The 23,839-nt window shown below is 39.2% G+C and overlaps 3 protein-coding genes across 3 annotated transcripts; 1 reads left to right on the forward strand and 2 right to left on the reverse strand.

The window, feature by feature from the left end:
- Positions 1-827: 827 nt before the first annotated feature.
- LOC145778363 (uncharacterized) lies at positions 828-13,577 on the reverse strand. Its single transcript, XM_082589837.1, has 6 exons — positions 13,376-13,577; positions 12,310-12,400; positions 9,376-9,553; positions 8,664-8,897; positions 5,635-5,907; positions 828-4,537 (listed from the first exon to the last, which is right to left on the reverse strand). The coding sequence occupies exons 1-6, from the start codon at positions 13,575-13,577 to the stop codon at positions 4,247-4,249; spliced, it is 1,269 nt and encodes a 422-aa protein (XP_082445963.1). The 3' UTR covers positions 828-4,246.
- Positions 13,578-19,931: 6,354 nt separating this feature from the next.
- LOC145778364 (uncharacterized) lies at positions 19,932-20,645 on the forward strand. The gene has a single exon (XM_082589838.1). The coding sequence runs from the start codon at positions 19,932-19,934 to the stop codon at positions 20,643-20,645; it is 714 nt and encodes a 237-aa protein (XP_082445964.1).
- Positions 20,646-20,823: 178 nt separating this feature from the next.
- On the reverse strand, positions 20,824-22,865 carry LOC145778365 (uncharacterized). The gene is made up of 5 exons (XM_082589840.1): positions 22,708-22,865; positions 22,506-22,603; positions 21,489-21,723; positions 21,260-21,317; positions 20,824-20,892 (listed from the first exon to the last, which is right to left on the reverse strand). The coding sequence occupies exons 1-5, from the start codon at positions 22,821-22,823 to the stop codon at positions 20,824-20,826; spliced, it is 576 nt and encodes a 191-aa protein (XP_082445966.1). The 5' UTR covers positions 22,824-22,865.
- Between the last annotated feature and the right edge of the window lie 974 nt (positions 22,866-23,839).

Below are 23,839 nucleotides of genomic sequence, written 5' to 3' on the forward strand. Positions count from 1 at the left end.
GGCCCCAGACATAGCATCTTTTCATAAATTTGGGCTAGGTGGGCAAATTTAAAAAAAAGGGCATTTTTAGCGCCCGAATATGTTAAAAAGGGCACTTTTTACGCGTTAATGATGGGAAAAAGGCATTTTTTCCGAGCGTAAAACAAGTAAAAATGTAGATTTCTCAGAAAAATTGTGGGTAAAAAGACATATCATACTTAGGCTAAACTTTTGAGACTTATAATTGATTCCTACGTTCATCTCCGCCCACAATATTTTATAAATAATAATTAATAATGTACCGTAGCCTAAGTTATTAAAATTCAATCTAGCAACATTTAGTTGCAAAGGTCTCTTGTACTAAACTAAAAAAAAACAACTAAGTTATGATACCGTAATATATCACAAGTCACAAACATCCGCTAAGGTATTATAGTGAGTTGAATCTTTGCAAATTAGATGATTCTAAAGAGCTGGTATTTCATTTTGATGAAAATCAGGCAACAAACTTCGGTAACCTAATTCAGACTTTTAAAATCTCACACAAAGTTTGAGATAGCCTACTTACAACACACATTGATAATAATCTGCTTGAATGGAACATTAACGATATTAGCCTATATAAGTAGGCTAAGGTTAAAGGTAGGCTCATAAGTTCTAGAAGATGTAGGCTATGCTCAGTGATGTACGCGCATACAAAAAATATTGACGCGTCAACGTAAACGCAAACGTTCGAAAATCCATACGCCGTATGCGTCAACGTAACTTGTAAAAAAAAGTTGTCAGCGTCAGCGCATACACTAGCGTAAACTAATTTTGTTTGCTAGGTACCAAACATTCACACGGTATAAACCACTCGAAACAAACAAGTTTTATTTTGAATTTCCACGAAGAAACACAAGCGTCTGAATGTGTTCATTTTGACATTCATTTGTTCACTGACATTTTGCTGTGTTTTGGTTCCAATATGTCTTTGCCCATTATTGTTTGTTTGTTTGTCGTATCCAGGCTTACACCCGGTGGTTGAAGATTTAGATTAAGTGGACAGGAAGGCAAGGAAGCCAATCTTCGTGTCCACCTTCAGGCATGCCTTTAAGTGTCCTGCCACAGACACAGCCGTATGCTCGAGCCGTCGAGCGGTGTCGAACCGGCACCCTTTCGATTGCCGTTCCAGGGTTCTCACCACTCGGCTATGCAGCCGACAATTGAAAACATTCTTTCAACTGCAGCGCTGGAAGGTATTGGCGTCTTGTAGCGAAAAAAATACATTAAAAAATATGCGTTGACGCTATGTGCTAAAAAACCGCAAACACTTTACGGCGTAGCTTCAAGCGACAACTATCCAAAAAAATGTGGCAGTAAGCGTTAGCGTAAACAAAAAGTCTACGCCGCAAGTCTGCGGCGTAGAATTTGCGCCGTATACGTATATCTTTGGCTATGCTGAAGCTTTCCATTTAGATGTTCATTCCTTAATTGCCAAAGAAATATACTAGTTCAAAATGTGAAGAGTATCAAAAACGTTACTGGATCATATTTATAATCTAAAAAGTTCAATTTGAAAAAAGCTGCAAAGTTTTCTCTCAACTGTTATGCCTAATACTTTCATCAAAATTGGAAAGGACTATTTTGATGACATAGGGATAGGGTTTCACTCTCAAGTTAGCTTCCTGAATCCTGGGTCTATGAGTCATTAATGGTACAATTTGTAATAAAAGCTGTAAGAATCGCAAAGTAGTTGCGTTGGCAGGCAGGTTTCGTTCCTAAGAAATGATGTAGGCATCTAGTGATGCCACTCTATGTTGCTATAGCATAAATATATAAAAATAACTGCAATGAAATACAACGAATTTCTACGTTCGGTAGCGTTGGTGGATTGCAAAAGTAAAGTGTTCCACAAGAATGTAGAAAAACTACAGATTTGCTGTTTTAAGATAAAACTAGGATCAAATTTAAACAAAAATTACGTCTTAAAAATTGCCCACCTAGTTTCAAACTAGGGGGGCAAAGAAAGGGCTAGAGGGGCAAGCGAAGGGACTAGGTGGGCAATTGCCCACCTAGTTTATATGTGAAAAGATGTTATGGCCCCAGAGGCTCACATGACAAAAAAAAATGCTTCATAGTATCGGTTTAAGAAAAAAGTAACGGTAGCGCGTGCTATTTTTGGTTCGAGTAGCAGTACCGCGGTGCTTTTTAAATAGCGGAAGCCCACCTTTGTTTGACAATAAATGTGTTTTTTTGCTGCAGTGTGTAACTGTGCATGTCACAGGGTAAAAACGTTTTAGCCTACTAGGAGATTAAGAGGGTCAATTTTGTCAACTAAGCACAAACAGGTTTTCCAGTTCATTCACAGTAGCTCCGATAGTTTCAACAAAGCCATAATATAATGTTAACGACGTATCACAGCAAGCCATTCAGCTTAATTAAATGCACGGGAATATCAAGAGACTGTTTAAATATCATATCAGTTTAACATAGGCCTATATTAGCCGTCTGGTTCACTGTCATATGATATTTGAACATTCCTTAAAGGCGAAGCAGACTTAGAAGAATACCTTTACTATAGAATACAAAGCTTGAATAATACATTTAGGCTATGACAAGCTAATAAAAAACTAATCACTTCCGCATAATGAATTGCTTCTAGCTTGCGTTTGTCTATATGAGGTATGAAGGCAAAAAAGCGTTGTTTTCACAATGCATCGAATTATAGAACCGATGATTTTAACATCACCATAGGTCTACCATGTTTGCAGTATTTGTTGATTATTAGCAGAAGATGCATGACAGTACACAACATGTAAAATTACTAAAAACGCTGCTGCTAAAATTCATATTGATAATAATTCATATTGTACATTAGAGCAAGTATTGCGTTCTTAAATAGCAAATTGGTACAAAAAAGAAGAAGAAAGGAACTTTTTAGCTAGCAAATCACTTCCTTTTTACGTTTATTCAACATCTGTAGACATTCACTTCATGCAACAAAGAACTCATTTGCTATCTGGGTTATCGTAAAACTTGCGGAGAAGTTGGACAAAGATGTCCATCTTCATCTGATCCGGTGAGACGGAAGTATTCCATGCTCTGGAAGGAACTAAGAGAGATATTTATTGACGATGTGGTGGTGGTTGTGCAACAAGCTCAGTGACAGTTTGCTGCTGTTTCCTGTTGATGACGTCATCAAATCGTGCTGTGTTGGTGCTGAGTGCCACTCGCATGCCAAGGAACCAATTATGTTTTGTTTTGATGTGAAACAAGCGGAAAAATCCTAATTTCCTAAGTATTCCTTTGTAATTAAACTAAATAATTCAGCACCTTTGCACATCCTGGAAACAGCTCTCGCACCTCTAAGGGGTGCGAGCACCCCGGTTAAGAACCCCTGGCTTAATGATAATAAAAGTATGGCATTAAATATTAGTGCAAATGTGGCAAAGTAGTCGACAAAGTCAGTTTACATACAAGGCTTCTGGTGGCAGTAAAAAAGTTTTAAGTTGTAAATAAATAATTTGTTGCAAAAATTACTTGGGCTCAATTGATTACATTGGCGAAAAAAATTAGGTTTGCGCCTCCCAAAACTCATCTTCTCCTATGACTTCAAATATGGGACCAGTAGCGTTGACAGGTGGGGTCCAAGGGGTACTTTACAACCGGGCCCTCTTTGAGTTTAAAGGCCCGTAATTCTTTCTAAGGTGCCCTGGAACTTAAACAAACCACGCGTATTCTTTAGATATAAAGCGCTTTTCTAGAAATGTTTTGATTCGAGGCCCGAAGATCTCATTGGTACCGGGCCCAAATTATTCTCTCAACGGCCCTTTATGAGACGATGTTATTGTTTCGGCTTTACCTGGACTGGGATTACAAAGCTTTTCCAGGGTATCCTTGTCACAAATGTTAATAGAAGTTTGGGTCTAACGCCAAAGTCGAACAGCACAAATACAAAGAGAATAATCGCGCAAAAGTCGACAACAAGTTGTTTGATTCGAACGATTTGCATTGTTGGTTCAGTGTTTCGTTTTGTTGTGACGTAACAACCTTTTCTTGAAATTTTCTTTTTGATGTCATAAACAATGTTTTCAAGGCGATTGCAATCGGTTATGTTATATTGGCTCCTAGTTCTTCATTGGATCTCAGAGAAATAAAAAAAGATATAAAAGCAACAAAGTGTGCATAAAAGCAAGGAAGATAATATCGAGAGTAGTGAAAAGAAAACAGAAAAAATTTTACCTAAAGGCAGGCGAACTTTAAATACGTTACTGCACAGTTTTCACTAGGTCGCTGATTTTGATTCTGTATGAACGTTTTTCCGAAAAAGTTTGCTCATGGCATATAAGTGACATAACAGTCTCCACAAAGCAAGAAAAAAGCCGCATTCGTCATAATGGACATTGTGCTTGGCACAAAGCTTCTTTATATGACCTGATACTTCACGAAGGTGGTTGCGTGGCAACCGTGGAAAGGAATGATGCTCAATATGGAAATTAAGTCCTCCATGAAACCAGTCCAGCCACCATGGTGTTATGATATTCAAGTTGCAATCTACCATCGTACGATAGTATTCCTAAAAAATAATAGCAAAATTGAATCTGAGTAAAGTTTCAACTGCAAAGGTTTTTCCAAGATCTTTCTAAATCAAATTGCTTTGTTAATCATAATGGTAATATATAATAATATCATAATTATAATTTTTTTAATCATAGAAGAGTTTTTGTGATTATAACAATGCACGAAGAGAATACCAATTACAATTTTCTTGCAAGAAAAAACTCTAATCTAAAATATTGTTAGGAAGAAGTAATAAAACTCCCCTGTGTAGCAAACACATTACTTGGAAGTTGAAACGCCAAGCACTTAAAGTCTAATTAGTTGTTGAGAGAATAATTTAGGCTCGGTACAATAAGGCCAAACTCGTTACAAAGATCATTAATAGAATGGAAGATAAACGGTAAAGGAAACAAAGGTAGACCAAGAATGATTTGGACAACAAACATCACTAAATGGACAAAATTAAGTTATGAAAATGCAGTATGAACAGCTCATGGTAGAGAACAATGGCTCATTGTATCCAACCCTCAATACGAGGAAGGAACATAATAATGATGATTAGCCCATTAACAAGAGCCCCTCCCCCACAAACAGACAGTTCTAAAGAAATGATAGTAACCTACTCCAAAAATACGTTTTCTTTGTTTCAAAGTCTGCTAAAAAGACTTCAATCTCCTCATTTTAATCCCGTTAAAACGTACCCCCTTCTACTCCTTGTCAACACATCTGTGTTTAAGGAGCTTTTCTAATATGACATGATGCTCTTGGAGTGGGTGTGTCATTGTGTCAGAATTATCATATTGCATTGCTGCTGTGCAGGGGCTCTATCCACTTTTTGAATTCGAGGGGGTGATTTTCGGATAGTGGGCTAAAATCGTCTTAGTCATTCCAACTACTTCAATTAGTGGGGGGGTGATCACCCCCCTCACCTCCCCTTGGATAGAGCCCATGCTGCTGTGTAGGTTATAGGCCATTACCGTAGCCTAATATGTGTGAGTGAAAGAGAGTGAGGTTAAAAAAGCAGAGAATAATTCATGCCAAACTTGAGCACCCCGTGGACTAGTCCAATAGTTGTTATCGAGATCACACTACATATACCAGGACTTAGCTTACCTCTTCGTGCTTTTCGTTCATCGTGTAAAACTTTTTTGCATAATGATTGAGCAATAATTGAATATGTAGAACGCCTTCACCAAAACCTCCAATGCAATAAACAATTAAAGCATCTTTCTTGGAAGGAAAAAAAGATAAAAAGTACAACATCCACCCCCAGTGACATATCCAAGCTATCCAAACGTCCATTCTACGTTCTGTGCGTAAAGAATCCACAATAATGGCTATTCTTCCCATTCCACATGTTAAAGGTAAGAAGGTCCAGTGCTGCACCTAAACAAATGGTTGTTGTCGTGTAAATTTTATCGGAATTTCTTAACAACGCATTTTTACAGCTTGCTGACCCATTGTGTAATAGACTGGCAGGCTGCATACTATAGTCGAGTAGTGAGAGCCTTGGTTCGACGTTCGATAGGGAACCGGTTCGACACCGCTCAAGAGCATGTGGCTGTGTCTTTGGCAGGACACAGGCATGCCGTCGATTGCGGAGTAGCGCCCCTTCGATTATAGCCTTTGATTTCTCTCATGATTATGCCCGGTACGCTGCTCCAGTTACAGTACGCTCCTCTTCCTAAGTCCAACCGTTCTCCTCAACGTGGTGGAGAGGTGGCAACAACGTATGTTATATACGTTGGCTAAACGGCTCTGGCCTGGGGAAAGACCTGGCAACCTACCCCAGAACTTTTGCCAAAATACTCTAAGGGCTGGATTGAAACTCAATATCAAAAAAACAAAAATTATAACAACTGGTAAAGCAGATAACATAAACATCAAGATCGAAAATCAAGAAATTGAAACAGTGAATGAATTCATATTTTTAGGCTCAAAAATAAGCTGGGATTCTAATAACTCACCAGAGATAAGGAGAAGAATAGCGCTGGGAAGAAATGCATTTGTTGGAATGAATAGCATTTGGAAGAGCAAGGGTATAAAATTAGAAACAAAAAAGAAGCTGATCAAAACTATAATATTCCCAATTGCAACTTACGGATGCGAAACATGGACAATGAACAAAACAGACAGAAGAAAGATTGACGCATTTGAATTGTGGTGTTGGAGAAGGTTACTGCGTGTTCCTTGGACAGCCAAAATAACAAATGAGAAAATTCTTGAACAAATTAAACCGGACATATCCCTAGAAGCTAGAATCGTCAGGCAGAAACTTTCATATTTTGGCCACATAACGAGAAGCAAATCAATGGAAAAAGACATCATGCTTGGTTTGGTGAGCGGAGGAAGAGGAAGGGGGCGCCCAAAAACAAGATGGCTTGACACGATTGTAAATGACAGTGGTATGGGAGTGCATGAATTGAAGGAGGCTGCGTGGGATCGAGAGATGTGGAGAAAGATGACGTATAGAGTGACCGAGAGTCGTAAACGACTGAACGGATGATGATGATGATGATGCTGCTCCAGTGAGAGAAATGCCTACAGCCATTCTTAAGGGTCTTAAATTAAGGCTATGGCTTACTGAACTGCGCCATAGACCAACGATCTTTATCCGGGTCCTTGCCCGAATATCAACTTTCGCGGCGCTGGTTCGACTCTCGGGGTGTGCGCTTGAGCAACGCACTTTCCGGACTGCTCTCCATTCAGCGGCACCTAATGAATGGAATAATTCCCCGGCAACAACACTTCAACAATCAAAAAACTTCACTCTGCCAATCTCAGTAACCGGCTCTGCGTCAAGAGCCTCTACAAATATGCGAAACGACCAGGAATAACCTATCGAGGCTTTATCAGTCCGAGGATAAAGATTCAAAACCAACCAACCAACTAACTTTGTGCTCATCCAAACAGCCTCAGATATCACACTGAGAAAAAGTGAATAAATTGTTGTTGAGTTGTTTGTTTTATGGCATCATTATAAAATATTACTTGGTGTTCGCAAGCTTATTTTAATGTATAAAGTGTTTCGTGGCTCAAAACAGGTTGAAAAACTCTTGTTATAAACTGTAGACTGGAGTGCTCGATCATCTTTGATGGGTTGTGGGAACCTTTATCTTCGGTCTCTTTGCGGAAGGCCAAGTAATTGCGATTGACAAAAAATAGCTTCCTCTTGTTGCCTGAGTGAGTGTAAGAGGGTTAGTAGTTAATATCTGTAGGGTCATGCCAAAGGCTTTATAAAAGTATCAGAATTTTTTTCCTACTTTACACTCAATACAGAGGGGATAAGTTCAAGATAAAGCGTAAATTGCTCGACTTCTTTGAAGCTGTTGCCATTGTGCGGAAGCAATTGTGACTGAAACTCATCCCACGTTTGTTGTTTCCGTACCGCATTGTTACGTCAAACGTTGCAACAATTGAATCGGGTTTTACTTTGCACCTGCAAGAGGTAGGGAATATTCCAAATAAGCTGCTAACTGGTAGCTCAGTGGTTCCTAACCGGAGTGCCATTTACAATACTCTGGGGTGCCGAAAGCTATTTTTCATAATAATTTTCTTATCTATCTTTAAATAGTTATCTAAGATCATTGTTGCTGATTAAAATTTTAATACACGATTGTTTTTGTTACGTCATTAAGGGCAGTTTTTGTCATACCGCTTACGATGTTTTGTGATCACAAGTTCTTAGCAATGCACCCTTGTTGTGGGTTTGTGATGTCAATGTCTGTACAAATTGTGCTGATTGTCGATTGTAGCTCAATATTTTCATGCTGTGCATGGAAAGGTTTTTGTCCATTTTGTTTGCTGAGGAAAGAGCGGTTGGTTAGTTTATAGCCTAAACGGTTTTCCGTCCTTTGTGCCCCGTATTGTAACGGCTGAACATCAGCAAATTTAGTCGAACAACTTTCAAAAAATCTTACTCGCTCAACCTTTTCTGATATTAAAAACTCGTCTAAGCAGTATGCAAAGTGATTGTTTAAAAGCGATACGAAATCGCTAGCCGAATCAACCCAAGTTACCCGCCTTCAAGTTTGCCATCCTATGACCATCATGATAATTTTTAAATTTTGCATCAATTAAAAAATGAAATGGTAGAAAATGCTGCAAGCAGAGAAACTTGCAACTTTAACATAAATACTCACATGAAGACAAAAGCGCTTTAATGACGAAGTTAAAAAATATGGAAACAGCTTTTCGTTTTGTGCCCACACTTCTTCAAGAGCTTGAGGATCAACAAAATTATTTGTATAATCGACTGTGTTGGTCAGAGCGTGGTGGATCATATGTTCATCTTTCCACCACCTGGCGCTCATTCCAAAGCAAAGCGTTCCAAAAAAGACTCCAATTTTTTCATCCAACAATCTGTCCCTAGTGAACTGCAATAGTTTTATGCAGATATTAAACTCATGTTTAAACAAATGTTTTAAAAACTAAATTGTTTTCATCTTTAGTGTTATTAAGATATATATTTTAAGTGCTAGGGGCAATCCATAATAACCAGATTGTAGTATCAAAACTCAAAAGAGAGTGCCCAACTAGCTCAGTGCTAGGGGCAAGGACTGAGCTAGTTGAGCACTCTCTTTGGAGATGAAAGCAATTTAGTTTTCGAAACATTTACTGAACATCAGTTTAGTATCTACATTTTGACTTCTTTATTTTTTGATTGTGTTGACCAGGCGCTCCAACAATTTGCTCTTAAAGACGTCGTTAAAGCGAACACCCAGATTCTCTTCATGAACTTAATCGAATTGTTCAACCAACCACTAACCCAAACAGAACACGACATAAAAAGTAAATCAAAATAATTTATATTTTTAAAATTAGATTTTTATGAATGAATGGAGTGAAACGTACTTGGCTGTGCATGAGGTCGTGCATCCACATCCCACTTTGCTGCCAAAAGAAAGCAAGGAGGAAACCAGAAACAATGAGTCCCATTGCAGTCGTCATCATCCTTTCATTGCAAACAAATGCAATATTGACTGCCAAAAGTGACATCACAAATGCACTTTTTCTGACTCCCCACCAGAAACTAAAAAAAACAAAAATCGTAAATAAGCTTTGGTAAAAATGTTCATTTGGCCCACGGGGGAAAAAAACAGAAAAGCTTAATAATAATCATGTTATGGTTTATTCATTATCGCTCTACAACTACAACTTGTGGGAGCAATTGCCCCCTCCCCAAATATTATTTGCATCCAAATATTTTTCTTATTTATTTACATCAGATCAATGGGTCCATATTTTCTACCAAACATGCAAAAACAAACAATACAAGTAATAATCACAATATTCCAGTTAACAGATAATGCTGCTGTGGAGAATTGTTAACGAGTAAACTGCGAATGGCAACATTGAAATACGACGATTTGACAAGAGCGTTAGAATTGAAGACAGTTGTAACGTTTTAATGACATTGTATTATTTGTTGAATGATGTGTCATAAATGTTTGGCGACATTCAGTAGCTATAACAATGTTTACCCCTAAACAGTTGTTTTTACCCCTAAGTTTTGTTTCTATAACCTACGTCACTGCCCGATGGTCCTAAGTAGGAGAGCAAACGACATTAAGCAAACAGGAGAGCAAAGAAACTAATGTTTGTACCCATCTTCAAGTAAATCATTAAATGTCTTGTAAAGGCACAGCCCTTGTACTTTAATCGCTGATCAAACCACTCGACAACGCAGAAACATATTTATTTGTTGATTACCTTTCCATCATCGTTTCCAGACAGCAAATCAACCATTTTTTTACATTGATTCAACGTTTACAGACGTTGAATCAATGTGAAAGACGGTTGATTTGCTGTCTGGGTTGTTCTTGAAACTCAGGTTTAACCTGGTGACGTGATTTTAACGAAATCAATCGAACTATGAAGTACCAGCAGGTAATCTAAGATCAATGACGTAAACTAGACAAGTGGACATGATGTGCCTTTGCCATTGACAAGTGTATTCCATTAATGTACGATGGAAATAGCACAACCGATAGAAAATATGGAATTTTCAAATATGATGTCACAACGTTTAATACAATACTGTCCATTCATCAGTCAAGACCTCTAGCCATAAACAAAACGCTTCTAAACAAATACAAAAATCACGATCTTGCACAGCCAACAACATGGTCTATGTGTAAACAAGGATACTTCAAAACCACTTAAGAACCACGTTATTTTCAATTGAAAACCATAACTACTTTAGTTGTGTTGGTGGGTTATGCCATAACTAGGGCAAGTTTTAATTGACCTTAAAAACTTCAAACAAATTGACCTAAATGTAATATAACAGTGACTTTATTGACCTAGCCAAAATTTAATTAGACTGTTTAATGTGTTTTGGGTGTCTACATTATCGCCAACATTAGGCTACGTAAAAGGCAAAAAAACATGAATAGACTGGTACAAACTAACATCGTTGAACAAGGCGAATTTATGTCGTCCGTAGGTTGCTAAGTAACAAAATTTCTAACAAAGCCCTTATTCGTCCCAAAAATACTTTTAATGAAAAGTTGATCAGAAGCTGAAAGGAATGAACGCAATCGAGTAGCGTGGGTTCAGTGGTCTTGTTGAAGCTCAGAGACGGATTCAACAAGCAACCTTAAGAAGGGAGGGGACGATTTTAACAAAACAAAATGCTGAGTAGATTTACAGTAATCTGACTTTGAAACAATACATAAATAAAATTACTTTTATGTGTTTTCGGGAAAGGGGCGATCGCCCTGCCTCCTAGATCCGCCACTGCTGAAGCTACGCGTGAGATATTATCATGTTTTCTTAATCGAGTAAGGTGCAATACAATGAATGGTATTTTATGGGGTTTAAATTTTATTTAACCTACAATAAAATCGACATCTGTGTCGTTTTTCATTGTGAAAATCGAGAAATCGATTTCGTATAATAATTAATTGAATAAAATTGTTTCTTTTCACGACTGTGCTCAAACGAGCTTTCGCTTTTGAAGACCAACAAGATGTTGCAGCCGTCATGACAATGAACCATTAAAATCAACAAACCACCACAGCTTATCGAATAACAAAATGGCATAACCGAATTCATCATTAAATACAGCGTTCAATTTATCTTAAAGACTTGCGAGTTCCCAATTACAAAGAAATTAGTGTAGATCAACCTAAATATGACGGACTTGCTGGTTGGATATGCATGCTTACAGTCCTATTGTATACGTCTACAGACATTGAAACAACGTGAAAAAAGGTATTTTTTTTGATTTCAATAGCACTAGTTCAGTGCTGGCACCTACAGATACGTAACAGCCTTGCACCGCTACAGCCTACTGCCGTTCCTATCCTCAGTTGAAAGACGGAAATTACAACTGAGCAGCGGAAACAGTGCAGCTCCATTCGTGACGAGGAAACATAATGAAATATGAGACTTATGCTACAATTGGGCCTAGCAAGGTGTTTCATGGAAGAGGCACAAGTGAGATCCAAAATTTCAAGCAAACCACAAAATGGCTCATGTCATTTCTTGTTGCTTTCTTAATTTTATTACAAAGGCTCTCTAATCTATATCTTATGAAATACTGCAGATTTCTCGTTAAATGACTTGGTAAAACTGGGCTCTTGAATTATTTTTTATTAAATAAATATTTCCGATAAAACTGTTCACTATAAAATTGGTCAAATTTTGCTCCACCAGAAGAGCTACAAAAGAAAGTTAGATTAATAGATTTTATGAATTCTGTTTCTTTGCTCCACCAGAGCTCTAAGCCTAAATTGTATAAAGTTATGTTAAAAAAACGTGTAGATAACCTAACTACCCAACCTGTCATCATAGTAGCCCTCTTTCTTGTATTTCGTTTCCAATTCATTCATAGCGCGGTCGAACGGCCCCGGCGCGTAGGTGTAGGTTCCAACTGAAGTACAAGTTGGGGTAACTGTTCATTTTTTACATTGATTCAACACTTGAAAACGTTAAATCAACACAAAATGTGGTAGAAAAATAGTAAGAAAAATCTACCAGCAGTTTTGCATAGCTGTACACAAAGGCTCAAATATTGAGCATATATGCATTTGCTTAATTTTTATGTTGCTCAATATCTTGAGATAGGTTAGCGCAATAGCCATATTCAAACACAAAAGGCATCACACTGTGCTTGGATTAAAAAAGTTCGTTTCTCACACAAGGAAGTAGGCTACGTTGCGGGTAAGGCCATGTTAATCTCTATTGAAAGACGAAACTGAAGAAGCATTGAAATATGAATATTTTATTCAATAGTTTCTCTTGCGTAGGAAGTGACTCAACGTGAGGAAGAGATTGTTTGAAAGAACGATTTGATTTACCAGAATCGAAACGTGATCTTTCAAAGCGTTGAAAAAGCAAACGAATTATTCAACTACTGGATTAAGCCGAAGCATAACTGCTGTGGCCGTTATACCAAGATAAAAGTTAGCTTACCTTGATCGAGTACGCATCATTGCTATTTAAGCAGCTTAGGTGTTCAACCGTTTGTTAAGTTTATTCAAATTTATGAAACTTCAATTTAACCAAGCTAAAGGTTTTCAATTCAGCTTGCTAAATTAAACCCTGAACGTTTAGTGAGGCTAGTTTCAGATGAGCAAAATTGGTTCGACGCTCAAGTATATTGCTCAAACAACTTATGCTTGAAACACGGCCAAGTGAGTAAGAACGTCATACTAGATACCATGGTACAAATTCGACTAAGGTTCAATTCTCGCTCAAGACACAGGGGTATGCACCACTGATGATCCCAAACAAGAGTGCAACTCGAGTATGGAGTCTTTCATTTTCGTTTGATCGGGGCTTTAAAAACTTATGCTTTTAAACGACCATTCTAACTTAGGCCATTAGCTGCTGCACATTTACTGACCTGGCGTCCTTTGTCCCAACACGTCATATTTGTGCATGCTGTCAATGACGCAAGTGGCGTCTTGACCAACAAACTTTTCGATGACCATTCCACCTGGGTGCCACTTTACAAAGTTTGTGATGTCATACCAGTTGCCACGGTAACCGATCCACTTATGTTTTTTGGTTATTCCGTTTGATTCGTTCTTGTTTAACCTCTGCATCTCGCACAGGCTAAGGTGTGCTCACAGGCCCTTGCGCTCTGGAATAAACAAAACAGTTTCCCTTCCGGCTTTATCCGCCATAAAAAGACTCCGGCCTTTTTTCTCGTTCAAGCGTGATTATTGAACCGAGGCGCGCGACTTATCCTCTGTTTTGTTAACGTTGATACGACGTAATTGTAAAGCGTTAGAGAGTGTGTTTGATATTCAGACCAATAACTTAAATGGGATGATAAACAAAAACCATCGTTCTCTAAATAAGTTAGCCTATTGAAAAGAAAGTAACAAAAGATAATTTTTGGACTTCTTTCACTTGAGTTATAATGATCTTTCTAACACAGAAAGCTCAAAGAAGTTATTTAATGCAATAACGCTTTGAAAATTAGGTGACAGTAGCTTTATCTCCAATTAAATTGTTCGTTATTTTAAAAGTCGAAATCGTCGATTGAGCCTCTGAGACCGAGGGCCGGTCTATATCAGTGGTCGGCAACCTTTTTTAACAAAAGAGCGATTCTGTTACATATTTTGGCAGAAATGACCAGCTGAGAGCCACAAAACGTAATATATGTGTTTCGAGTAGATCAGACCACAGTTTCTTTGCTACCGAACAATTCTTTTTTATGCAGTCATCTCTATCTGTGCACGGCTTTCCTTGCTTACAATCTATTGAGCTGCCACAAAACTAGCAGCATTGGTGCGGCATGGGGCTGTTTTCCATTTATTGAAAGCTTCCTTACTCTGCTCCGATCTTTGCATAAGTTCCAATACTGCCTACTTTATCTAATCTCCAAAAGGGGATAATGTGCAGCAAAATTAATGCTCTATGGCTGTTCTGACAGTGCCTTTTGAAGTCATTTATTTTGGGATTTTTCCCCACATAGGCAATTAAGCATGCAGATATGCCAACATCATTTACATTGAATGCAAAGTTCATATTTATGTCCAACTGTCTATGCTGAGTAACATCTCTGTTTTCGCCTAAAACTTTTCTATTTTTTATTTGTGCATGGCTACTGATAAAAAAGGGTATGCTGTTCACGCCAAAAGCTGTAAACTGACCTGATAAAGTCAAAACTTGAATAACAAAAATTGTAAAAAAAAGTCTATTATTTTCTGACAGAGTAGGCTATCACTCGATCAGAGTTGGCTCATTGCTGCATCATCTTGCACAACTAGTAAACAACGTTTTGATGCCGTTTTTTTGTTTCATTATCACAGTCGAACGCATAGGCTATACCAAATCATGTCAAATCTGGAGGGAGCCGCTTCAGAGGAGCTAAAGAGCCGCATGCGGCTCCGGAGCCGCAGGTTACCGACTACTGGTCTATATTGTTACCACTCCAGATTCACGATGTTCCAGGACTAAGCTGGAAGGCTACTAGAGAGCAGCCAGTCTTTGCGTCATCATACAAGACACGCAGACCTTCCACTCCACTTGGTGACAATGGCGTAGCTAGGGGGGCGGGGGGCGGGGGGACGGACCGCCCCGGGCGGCACGTCTGGGGGCGGCACTTTCAGACTACGATTTTTGATTTTGATTTTAATCTGTTAAATAAAACTCATTTCATTTTCACATGCTTTTTCTTGAAGGGGCGGCAAAATCTGAATCCGCCCCGGGTGGGTTCCCTAGCTACGCCACTGCTTGGTATAGCTTGTAGATGGTGCAATCGTTGATGATGTGGTCTGCAGTCTGTTACTTAGCTCCACATTTATAAGTAGAGAAAAAAGCCATTCCCCATTGGTGCATGGCTGAGCGGAAAAGCCCGACGCCCGTACGGAGACGGTTGAGGCGCACACACGCCTGCCTTTGTAGGCTCTACCTTTGTAGGCTCCTTTGTCAGCATCGGGGATAAATTAATGGAGTCTGGTGGTGCTTGACTTTCATTAAGAGTTTGATTTATGGTCCGCCCAATTAGCCGCAGAGATGTTTTGTTCATCAGCTACGTTGATCAGAAGTTGAGCGGCAGGCACGAACGGGTGTTGATTTCAGTCGACAGGGGTGGATAGAGAAGATGGTTGGGATACAATGCCTGTCGACTAAGAGACAGAGTGGCTTGTTTGCCACGAATCTCAGCAGATTGGATGACAATAAGAATTGGAATATTGTCCAATGGTGTGGAACGAAGGCACCCGGTCACTGTGCGCAGGGCGCTGTTTATGGCAATGTCGATGCTATGGCAGTGAGCACTGCGGCACCAAACAGGTGCGACAGTACTCTGTTAAAGAGAAGACAAGGGCGAGGGCTGCTATACGCAAAGTGTCAGCCCTCGCTCCCCAGGTGGAGCCTGCCAAGCGCTTCAGCAGCGCAGCGAGCGATGACAGTTTCTCGCACAGTGATAACAAATGGTGGCGGTAGCCTACGTGAGCGATCTGTTTCATGTCATCCCGATGTATTTTGATTCGAGGCAGGACAGTGACTTTCAGATCAGGACATTCAGCTCACGATCAGCTTCCCTGTTATGTAGATGGAAAGCTGTTACCAGAATTTTCGTTTCTTTGAGCTTCAATCGCCATTTCTGGAGATAGGCTGAAACGGTTTTTATGTCCTGGCTCAGGGTGTCTTCTAGGTTTTTCCACGACTTTGTGGAGTGGAAAATTCGATTTATAAGCCTCCAAAACACCCACGAAGCTATTGTCCGATATTTTTCCTCTGTATTTTTCAAAATCCTCGAAAGACTGATCTATGTCCGCGTCAATCCAATCATCGACCCACTCCTTCCAAGAAGCAAGCTGGGTTCCGGCGCAAAAAATCCACTGTGGATCAGGTCACACTTTTGACTGAAGAAATCGAGAAATGCTTTGAGGCAAAGAAAAGGCCGGCGCTATCTTTTTAGATTTTACAGTTGCCTACTACACCGTATGGCAACGTGGCTTTACATGCAAAGTGCTTCACCTGCTTCCAGACCGACATATGATCCATATGATCATGAAACTTGTCAGGATTGGAAGCTTCACCCTCACGACCGGCAAAGCAGACTGAGACGCCTGAAAAATGGCGTCCCACAGGAATCAGTCCTGGCTCCACTGCTCTTTAACATCTACATCCACCCACGACCTGCCAAACACAGTCTCCGCAAAATACGCACACGCGGTCGACCTGACAATTTTCCCAAACCGTGTTTAGGATACAATAGCTGATCTATACTGAATCTTAAATCAACAAACTGAGTCCATACTGGCATCACCACATTGAGGCCTGAACAATGCTTAAAAATGATTTAGATTTCATGGTGAAAATAAATTACTATTTTGGTTTAGTTTTGAATCTTTATCCTCGGACTGATAAAGCCTTGATTGGTTATTCCTGGTAGTTTCGCATACTTGTAGAGGCTCTTGACGCAGGGCCGGTTACCGAGATTGACAGAGTGAAGTTTCCGATTGTTGAACTGTTGTTGCCGGGGAATTTTTCTATTCACTAGGTGCCGCTGAATGGAGAGCAGTCCTTAACTTGCGTTGCTCAAGCGCACACCCCGAGAGTCGAACCAGCGCCGCGTGATCTTGAGCCAGGCGCGTAACCACTGAGCTAACCGGGCGGACGATTTTCTATCATGCTCTCCTCTAGTGTACTTTGCCGTGTCTTCACTTTCGCATTTGGTCGCTGTTTTTTTCGGTAGCCACTTTAACAAGTCGAAATTCTGCCACTAAACTTGACTAGAATGAAACCGCCAACCAATCCTAAGCTACGGTTTAAGTGACGTAAAAAATGGTGAAAAGAAGATGATAGAAAGCAAATTAAGTGATGGATTTTTCGTCAGCTGGTTGGCTTAGAGGTTAGGGTTAGGGCTAGAAAGTAGTCATTTCATTGACGCGGGTTCGATTCCCACCACTGCTATTGCTCTTTTTCTTCTGTAATTACCAAATAAAGTTCAAAACAAGCATTAACTCTCTGGATGAGTGCTAGAAGGGTCACAATTGGACGGTAGCCTCTTATAACATGTTCTGATTGGTTGGCGGTTGCATTGTAGTCATTCGCAGTGGCAGAATTTCGACTTGTTAAAGTGGCTACCGTTTTTTTCTAGACTGCCAAAAGAATCTCTTGAGGCAGTAGCGGATCTAGAAACTAATTTTGAAGGGTCAGAATTTCAACGACTTTCAATTTAATAAAAGGTTTGCCTTCTATTGTACTTGCATCTTAAATTTTATCGGAGAGGTCATATTTGTGGGAGTGGTTTTTTTTCTGGGAGTAGGCTATATTTTCTAAGGGGATATTTTCCAAGAGGATATTTTTTTCATTTTTAGAAAGTTGATGCGAGCTATAAAAACTTTCAAACGAGTTGTGCAAATGTTCTAAATAAGATGAAGACTTTTGTCTTTTCAAAACAGCATTGTAGTTTATTTTGTAGTCTACGTGGGAGCGTTTTATACCTAAATGTTAGAGATGATTCACTTCTGACCAGCCCCCCCCTGTAAACTATTCTTAGGCCTATTACAATCCATGAACAGTGGAAACGCAATTGACCTGTGACAATTGACAAGTGAAAGTCTTTGAGAATTGAACGTTTTTACATAAATTAATATTTCGTTAAAGAAGGTAAGCCTATTGCTGGCTAGGCCTACTTACAAGGCAAAAGCTTATCAATCGGTATATTAGCATTAGCCTATGGCTCACCAGCCTCACCTTCTCATGTGCAATGGTTGCAGGTGAAGAAGAATAGCTTAATCTTTAGTTTCTTTAAGCTATTCTGCAATGACGATTGCCCATCCACGCTTTGATATCAAGGCTTAGTTAACTCTTGATTACTAGCTTGAAGAGTTGAAACGTACGTCTTACTTTGGTTGTGGTCTACTTCGTGTTAATTTTTTTTTTTCATTTCCTGTTTGGCTGGCTGCGTTGTTTGATATGTCGGTTTGGTAAACAAAACAATATGCAGGGAATGATTCATTTAGTTGTCAGCTGAATGGTGGGAGGATCTGTTCAATCCTCGAAGGACGTAGGTTCAACGTTTAGTGTTCTCACCACTCGGCTGTGCAGCTGACGAACCGAGACAGCCTTTGAAAGGAAACGTATCGGCTCAGTAGACTACCCGTGAAACGAAAAACTTAAGGTGGAAATGTAGGTACAATCATCGAGAAAAGATATGTTTTTTATTCACAGAGGAATCTCCAAAATGGATTGGATACAAATGCACAATATTTAAAAAATACACAGAAGTTCCTTTAGGATCCCAGAATGAGAACCCTCATTTTCCAAAGCTCAGTAACTGATTATGGGACGTTTACCTTTGAGTAGTTGTGGTCAGTAGCACTAACCATCTCGTTCCAAGCGAATAATTCTTTAGTGTGGCCAACGAGATATAACACAATGAGTGGAAACTCCTCTTTTTGCTCCGTTTTACGTGTCGGCTGTCACGCTTCACTACAGACACTTGCGCAGTAGATTAAACGGACATCACAAGAGTTTTAGATGGGATGTTCCTTCGATTTTATGTGCGTTGAGCTCTACCACTGAGCTATCTCACCGCCTAAGGTGCTTGGCTAATTAGTAATATAGTTTTGTACCATGGGTAAGGTGCTATCCACATGTTAGGCTATTTTCAACCTATTATTTAACATTATGTTATTGTCAGAAGCCTAAAATTAAACTCTAGTGCAGCCCTAAAGTTAACCCAGCCAGGCTACTGTTAGCCTGTCAGCAACTTAATCAATTTTGAAGGACCTGAATTTCTAATAAGCCGTCTAGACTAGCGTCGTAAGTCTTACAATGTTTTTAAAACCTTAGGCTATAGTCTTGCACTGTTGCTAGTTGAATCGTGAAATTATAATAATAATAATAATGATAGCATTTATATCTCCTTAAACACAGTCTGCATTGTATTACAAAAGCTGAAATGTTTTCGAAAATCCACTTTCAGCCTCAGCAAAATTTTCATCAGAGTAGGACTTGGCTTCAGTAATGTTCCGTATTCGTCGTTTTGTAGTGTGTCAATCATAGATGAACCCGCTGTGCAACTGGTGTCACTTTCTAGTTTAGACAAAGTGCCTTGTTGTTCATCTGTGGCACTGCGCTTCAATTTTCGTAACACGTATCCCCCAATATATTCTATTATGTGTATTTCATCAGTTGTAAGCACTGTATTAGTCGTTTGTTGTTGTTGTGAAACTTTGCTATTTTCATCTCTGAAATGTATTTTTTACGGTAATGTAGGCAAAGTTAAAATATGCATCTTGCCCCGTTTTATGCATCTTGAGTAGGCCTATGTCTCATTTACTGGCTGGTATAGACAATTGCGTTATCTACAGGGTGGTCCACAAAAATGTGACATATTTTATTTATCTGTCATTTCCATAAAAATTAATTCTACCTCTTGATTTTCAGGTTAGTTATAGAGTACAGCTATAAGTTTTATGTGTAGCAGTATGGAGCCGGGATATCAATTTTCAGTGGCTGAGCGGACAAAAATCATTGAACATTACTTTTCGACAAAATCTGTAATCTTGACCCAGAGACATTTTCGTCATGACTTTCCTGGAAGAAAAACACCGTCTCGGAATACTATCAAACGCTTGTTGGAGAAGTTTAGAGACACTGGCAGTGTGAGTAACAACAATAAGAACCATAGTGGTCCACCTTCCACCGCAAGAACCCCCGAAAAAGTTCACGATGTTCGAACTCGTGCGGAGAAGTCTCCACGGAAATCCACTAGAAGACTTTCTCAGGAAGTGGGGATTTCAAGATCTTCTGTCAATAGAATTATTCATGCTGACTTGCAACTTTTCCCATACAAAATTCAGCTTCTTCATACTCAAAGTCAAGCCAACAAGGATGAACGATTTGAATTTGGTCAGCAAATCAGTGAACGGATTGAAAACAATCCCGGTCTTTTGGATGTGCTTCTCTTTAGCGACGAGGCCCACTTCCATTTGAGTGGCCATGTGAACAAACAAAATATGAGATTTTGGGCAGAAGCACAACCTCATGCCCATGTGCAAGCACCCTTGAGTGTAACAAAAGTCACAGTTTGGTGTGCAATAGGACGTAATGGCACTTTTGGTCCCTACTTTTTTGAGGACGACGAGGGATGCCAGGTGACTGTTAACACTGAACGTTACATCAAATTGCTCAGACGATAATTCATTCCAGCAGTAAGGAGGAGAAGAGGGACCGACTTGAATACAGCTGTATTCCAGCAAGACGGTGCCCCACCGCATTGTTCCAATCGTACCTTTGAGTATCTACATCAGTACTTTCCTGGGGATCGATTGATTTCAAGGAGGACCAACAACCCCTGGCCGCCATATTCACCTGATCTTAACCCTCCTGACTACTTCCTCCGGGGATATCTGAGTCTACCAGGACAATCCTGATACCATTGACAGACTGAAGGAAAAACATTAGAAGAGAAATTAGAAGAATTCCAAGGGACATGTTAGGGAGAGTAATGGACAATTTCAATGTGAGAGTGGCAGCGATGATTAAGCAGCGAGGAGCATGGATCAAACATATTATAAAATATTGAAATAACACAGAAACCGGTTCGTTTTTTCAACAGTGCTTTTGAGGGCAAAAACTTATAGCTATGACCCATCTCCGGCTGAAAGGATTTTGAAAAATCTTCAGATTTGTAGAAATTATGAACAAACAAAATGTGTCACATTTTTGTGGACCACCCTGTATTTGGCGACTTTATATGAAGTTTTTGGATATCGACCAATAAATACAGACTGAATTAAGACAAGTTTCGTACTTGAAGATAAGACGCAGAGATTGGGATTGGCTCAGTCAACAGCAATCCCACGAGATCACTGGATAAGCATATTAATCATTGAAGGCAGTTTCTGAAATCTGGCAGAACTGTCGTTCGTCGTACCAGACATGATTGAAATAAATGTAAATCACTGTTGATAAGCTACATTGGTTAAACAAGCTATAGCATCGGTATAGAATGAAAATGCCACTATATGTTTGGTTTTTACCTCAGAAACACATCAAACAATTTTCTTGTTTGCTCCACTGCTTCCAAACGTTGAAGTTTTCCGTGAAATAAACCTGGGATCACTTCAATTGCATCACAGCTAAACTTGTGAAAAAGTTCGCTTCCATTTGTGGTGGATTCGAATGCACGAATGTAATATTGAAGAGCTGCATCAGTGAAGTTATCAAGTGAACCACCAATTTGTAACCACATCTTCTGTACTGTTGATTCAGACACTAAAAAAATACAAAGTGTGTAATGAATACTACATGTAGTGGCGGATGTCCCGGTAGCACCTTTTGAAAGTGTACCACAATACGTTTCCTAAAAGGAAACTTGTCTACAAATTCCCAAATCAAAGACATCTTAATCAAAATAGAGGATTCAAACCAACGACCTCCAGTCTTCTGGCCAATAGCATACTCTCTACGCCATGTTGGTTGGTCGAAAACTCGATCTTAGCAACTATATTATTACTATCCTTTTCCCTAACCCTCTGATTGGTCCATTCCCTCTATACACCTATGTAATGGTACATTTTCAAAAGATGCGTCCCGGTAGCTTATGTTTCCATTATATATTGGTGTAATGACGCTATTCAGTAGAATCAGGGCTCCCGAGAGGGGGGTCAGGGGGACCAATGCCCCCTCTGCAAACGAAAACGCGATATATGATGTCTTAGTTGCAACCTGAAGGGGGTATGGGCCTCCGTTTCAAGAAATTAGGGGCCTCATTTTGCTATTTTGACGTCTGGAATGTGGTCTAACAATTTACCCTTTTTACGTCGATTCGACGTAGGCAGGTGTTGAATAGATGCAATATTTGCGATATGTTTTAATTTGGCAGACTGGATATGCCTTCCACAGCAATTGTTACACACAAGTGGCTGACTGCAGTCAGATTTTAACGTTGATCCGTCGTCGCCAGACGTAGAAACAATGTGTAAATGGACGATTCAGGCTATAAAGTTGTCTTGCCGGTCTACAGGCAGGTAATATGCGGAACTGTAGTACCATACCTTTTCTGGTGTTATTACATGTGTTTCCAGCGTGCTTTGACTTGACATGAAAACGCAATCCCCCGTTGGTTTTGTAAGTTTTCGGACATAAGTGACATCTGCAAAAATACCGGATAATATATCCAAACAATTTTATTCAGCTTTCAACACACAACTGCACAATTTAATTAGAGGTGCGAGGTCCTTTGAAACGCTTTCTTACCCAAATTCACGTTGCACTGTAGACGCGCTCGTTGAAATGGGAATACTTTGAAATTCTTCATCTTCGATTATTTCCACAAGATACTCGACGGTTAAATTATCAGAACTGTTTTCCATTGCACTGTTATAAAAAGCCAAACTTCTTCTAGCCCTGTTGGTTGTTTATAGCTGAATAAGATAAACTTTGATAACCATATAGCCTACAGTCAGTCGTTTTGTATCGTATTTCGTAGACCTTTGCTACCCTATACTAATTTAATATTGTTGTTAGCAAGAGCCTATGTATTTACCCTGCTTATTGACCTGTAACATCCTGATTAACCTACTTCAAAATTTCACACAATAATCTGAAAAGACAAGCGGTAACGAAAATAAACTTTTAAACCACCTAACATTAATAATACGATGGTCGGAACAGTCCAATTGCTTCGTGGTATTCGCCGTCACTTTAGCCTTGCTTTAGTGCATTCTTAGCACGCCGTACACCCGTACCAGGGTTGCCAGACTGAAATTTGCAAACAAGGCCAAACTCACCAAGAAAAAAGGCCAACTTAAGGCCAAATAGGTAGAAAAAAGGCCAAAAATAAGCCAAATTCAAACAAGATAAAATAAGCATTGTAATCACGGTTTCCAGACTATGAAAAGGTCTTAATGCAAAATAATTCAAAAAAAAAGACCAAAACAAGGAAAATATTAGATAAAAAAGGCCAAATGGATATTTACCTGTTTATATTAAAAATAATGAAATATACATAATTACATATATTTAACAAATTTACTTATATTTTATTGGATTATTGAAGAATTTCTTCTGAATAGTTGGTTTATTCATTTTCTGATGAAATATACAAATTCTCACTGTTGTGCAATTCAATCATATTTGGGGTGCACTTGAAGTTTTTGCAACACATTTTTTGGTCCAACAGGTGGGAACGAATTCTTATGACAACTTCCAGTAGTTGAATTTGTGTTCTGTTTCTAGGCTTTGTTTTTACAGTAACTAGTGAAAATGTTACCATGATACTTCTTCACATCACGAATGTGATCGATTGAGCACGCTATGGTTAAACTAAGATCCATTTCTGCTATTTTTTTCTGAATCAGTGACTTCATGGACAAATTTAGTGAGAGAA

This window comes from Aplidium turbinatum, chromosome 10 (genome assembly GCF_918807975.1).
Source record: "Aplidium turbinatum chromosome 10, kaAplTurb1.1, whole genome shotgun sequence".
NCBI lineage: Eukaryota > Metazoa > Chordata > Ascidiacea > Aplousobranchia > Polyclinidae > Aplidium > Aplidium turbinatum.

What these genes read in the sequence shown, in the direction of transcription:
- LOC145778365 (XM_082589840.1), bottom strand. Translation starts at nt 22,823, where the DNA reads ATGGAAAACAGTTCTGATAATTTAACCGTCGAGTATCTTGTGGAAATA. An exon ending in TTGTTTGATGTGTTTCTGAG is followed by an intron (nt 21,318 to 21,488) that starts GTAAAAACCAAA and finishes ATGCTTATCCAG; the next exon opens with TGATCTCGTGGGATTGCTGT. An exon ending in TCTCTGCGTCTTATCTTCAA is followed by an intron (nt 20,893 to 21,259) that starts GTACGAAACTTG and finishes TTTTTCCTTCAG; the next exon opens with TCTGTCAATGGTATCAGGAT.
- LOC145778363 (XM_082589837.1), bottom strand. Translation starts at nt 13,577, where the DNA reads ATGCAGAGGTTAAACAAGAACGAATCAAACGGAATAACCAAAAAACAT. An exon ending in ACGACCTCATGCACAGCCAA is followed by an intron (nt 8,898 to 9,375) that starts GTACGTTTCACT and finishes AAACTATTGCAG; the next exon opens with TTCACTAGGGACAGATTGTT. An exon ending in TAAAGCGCTTTTGTCTTCAT is followed by an intron (nt 5,908 to 8,663) that starts GTGAGTATTTAT and finishes CCATTTGTTTAG; the next exon opens with GTGCAGCACTGGACCTTCTT.
- LOC145778364 (XM_082589838.1), top strand. Translation starts at nt 19,932, where the DNA reads ATGGAGCCGGGATATCAATTTTCAGTGGCTGAGCGGACAAAAATCATT.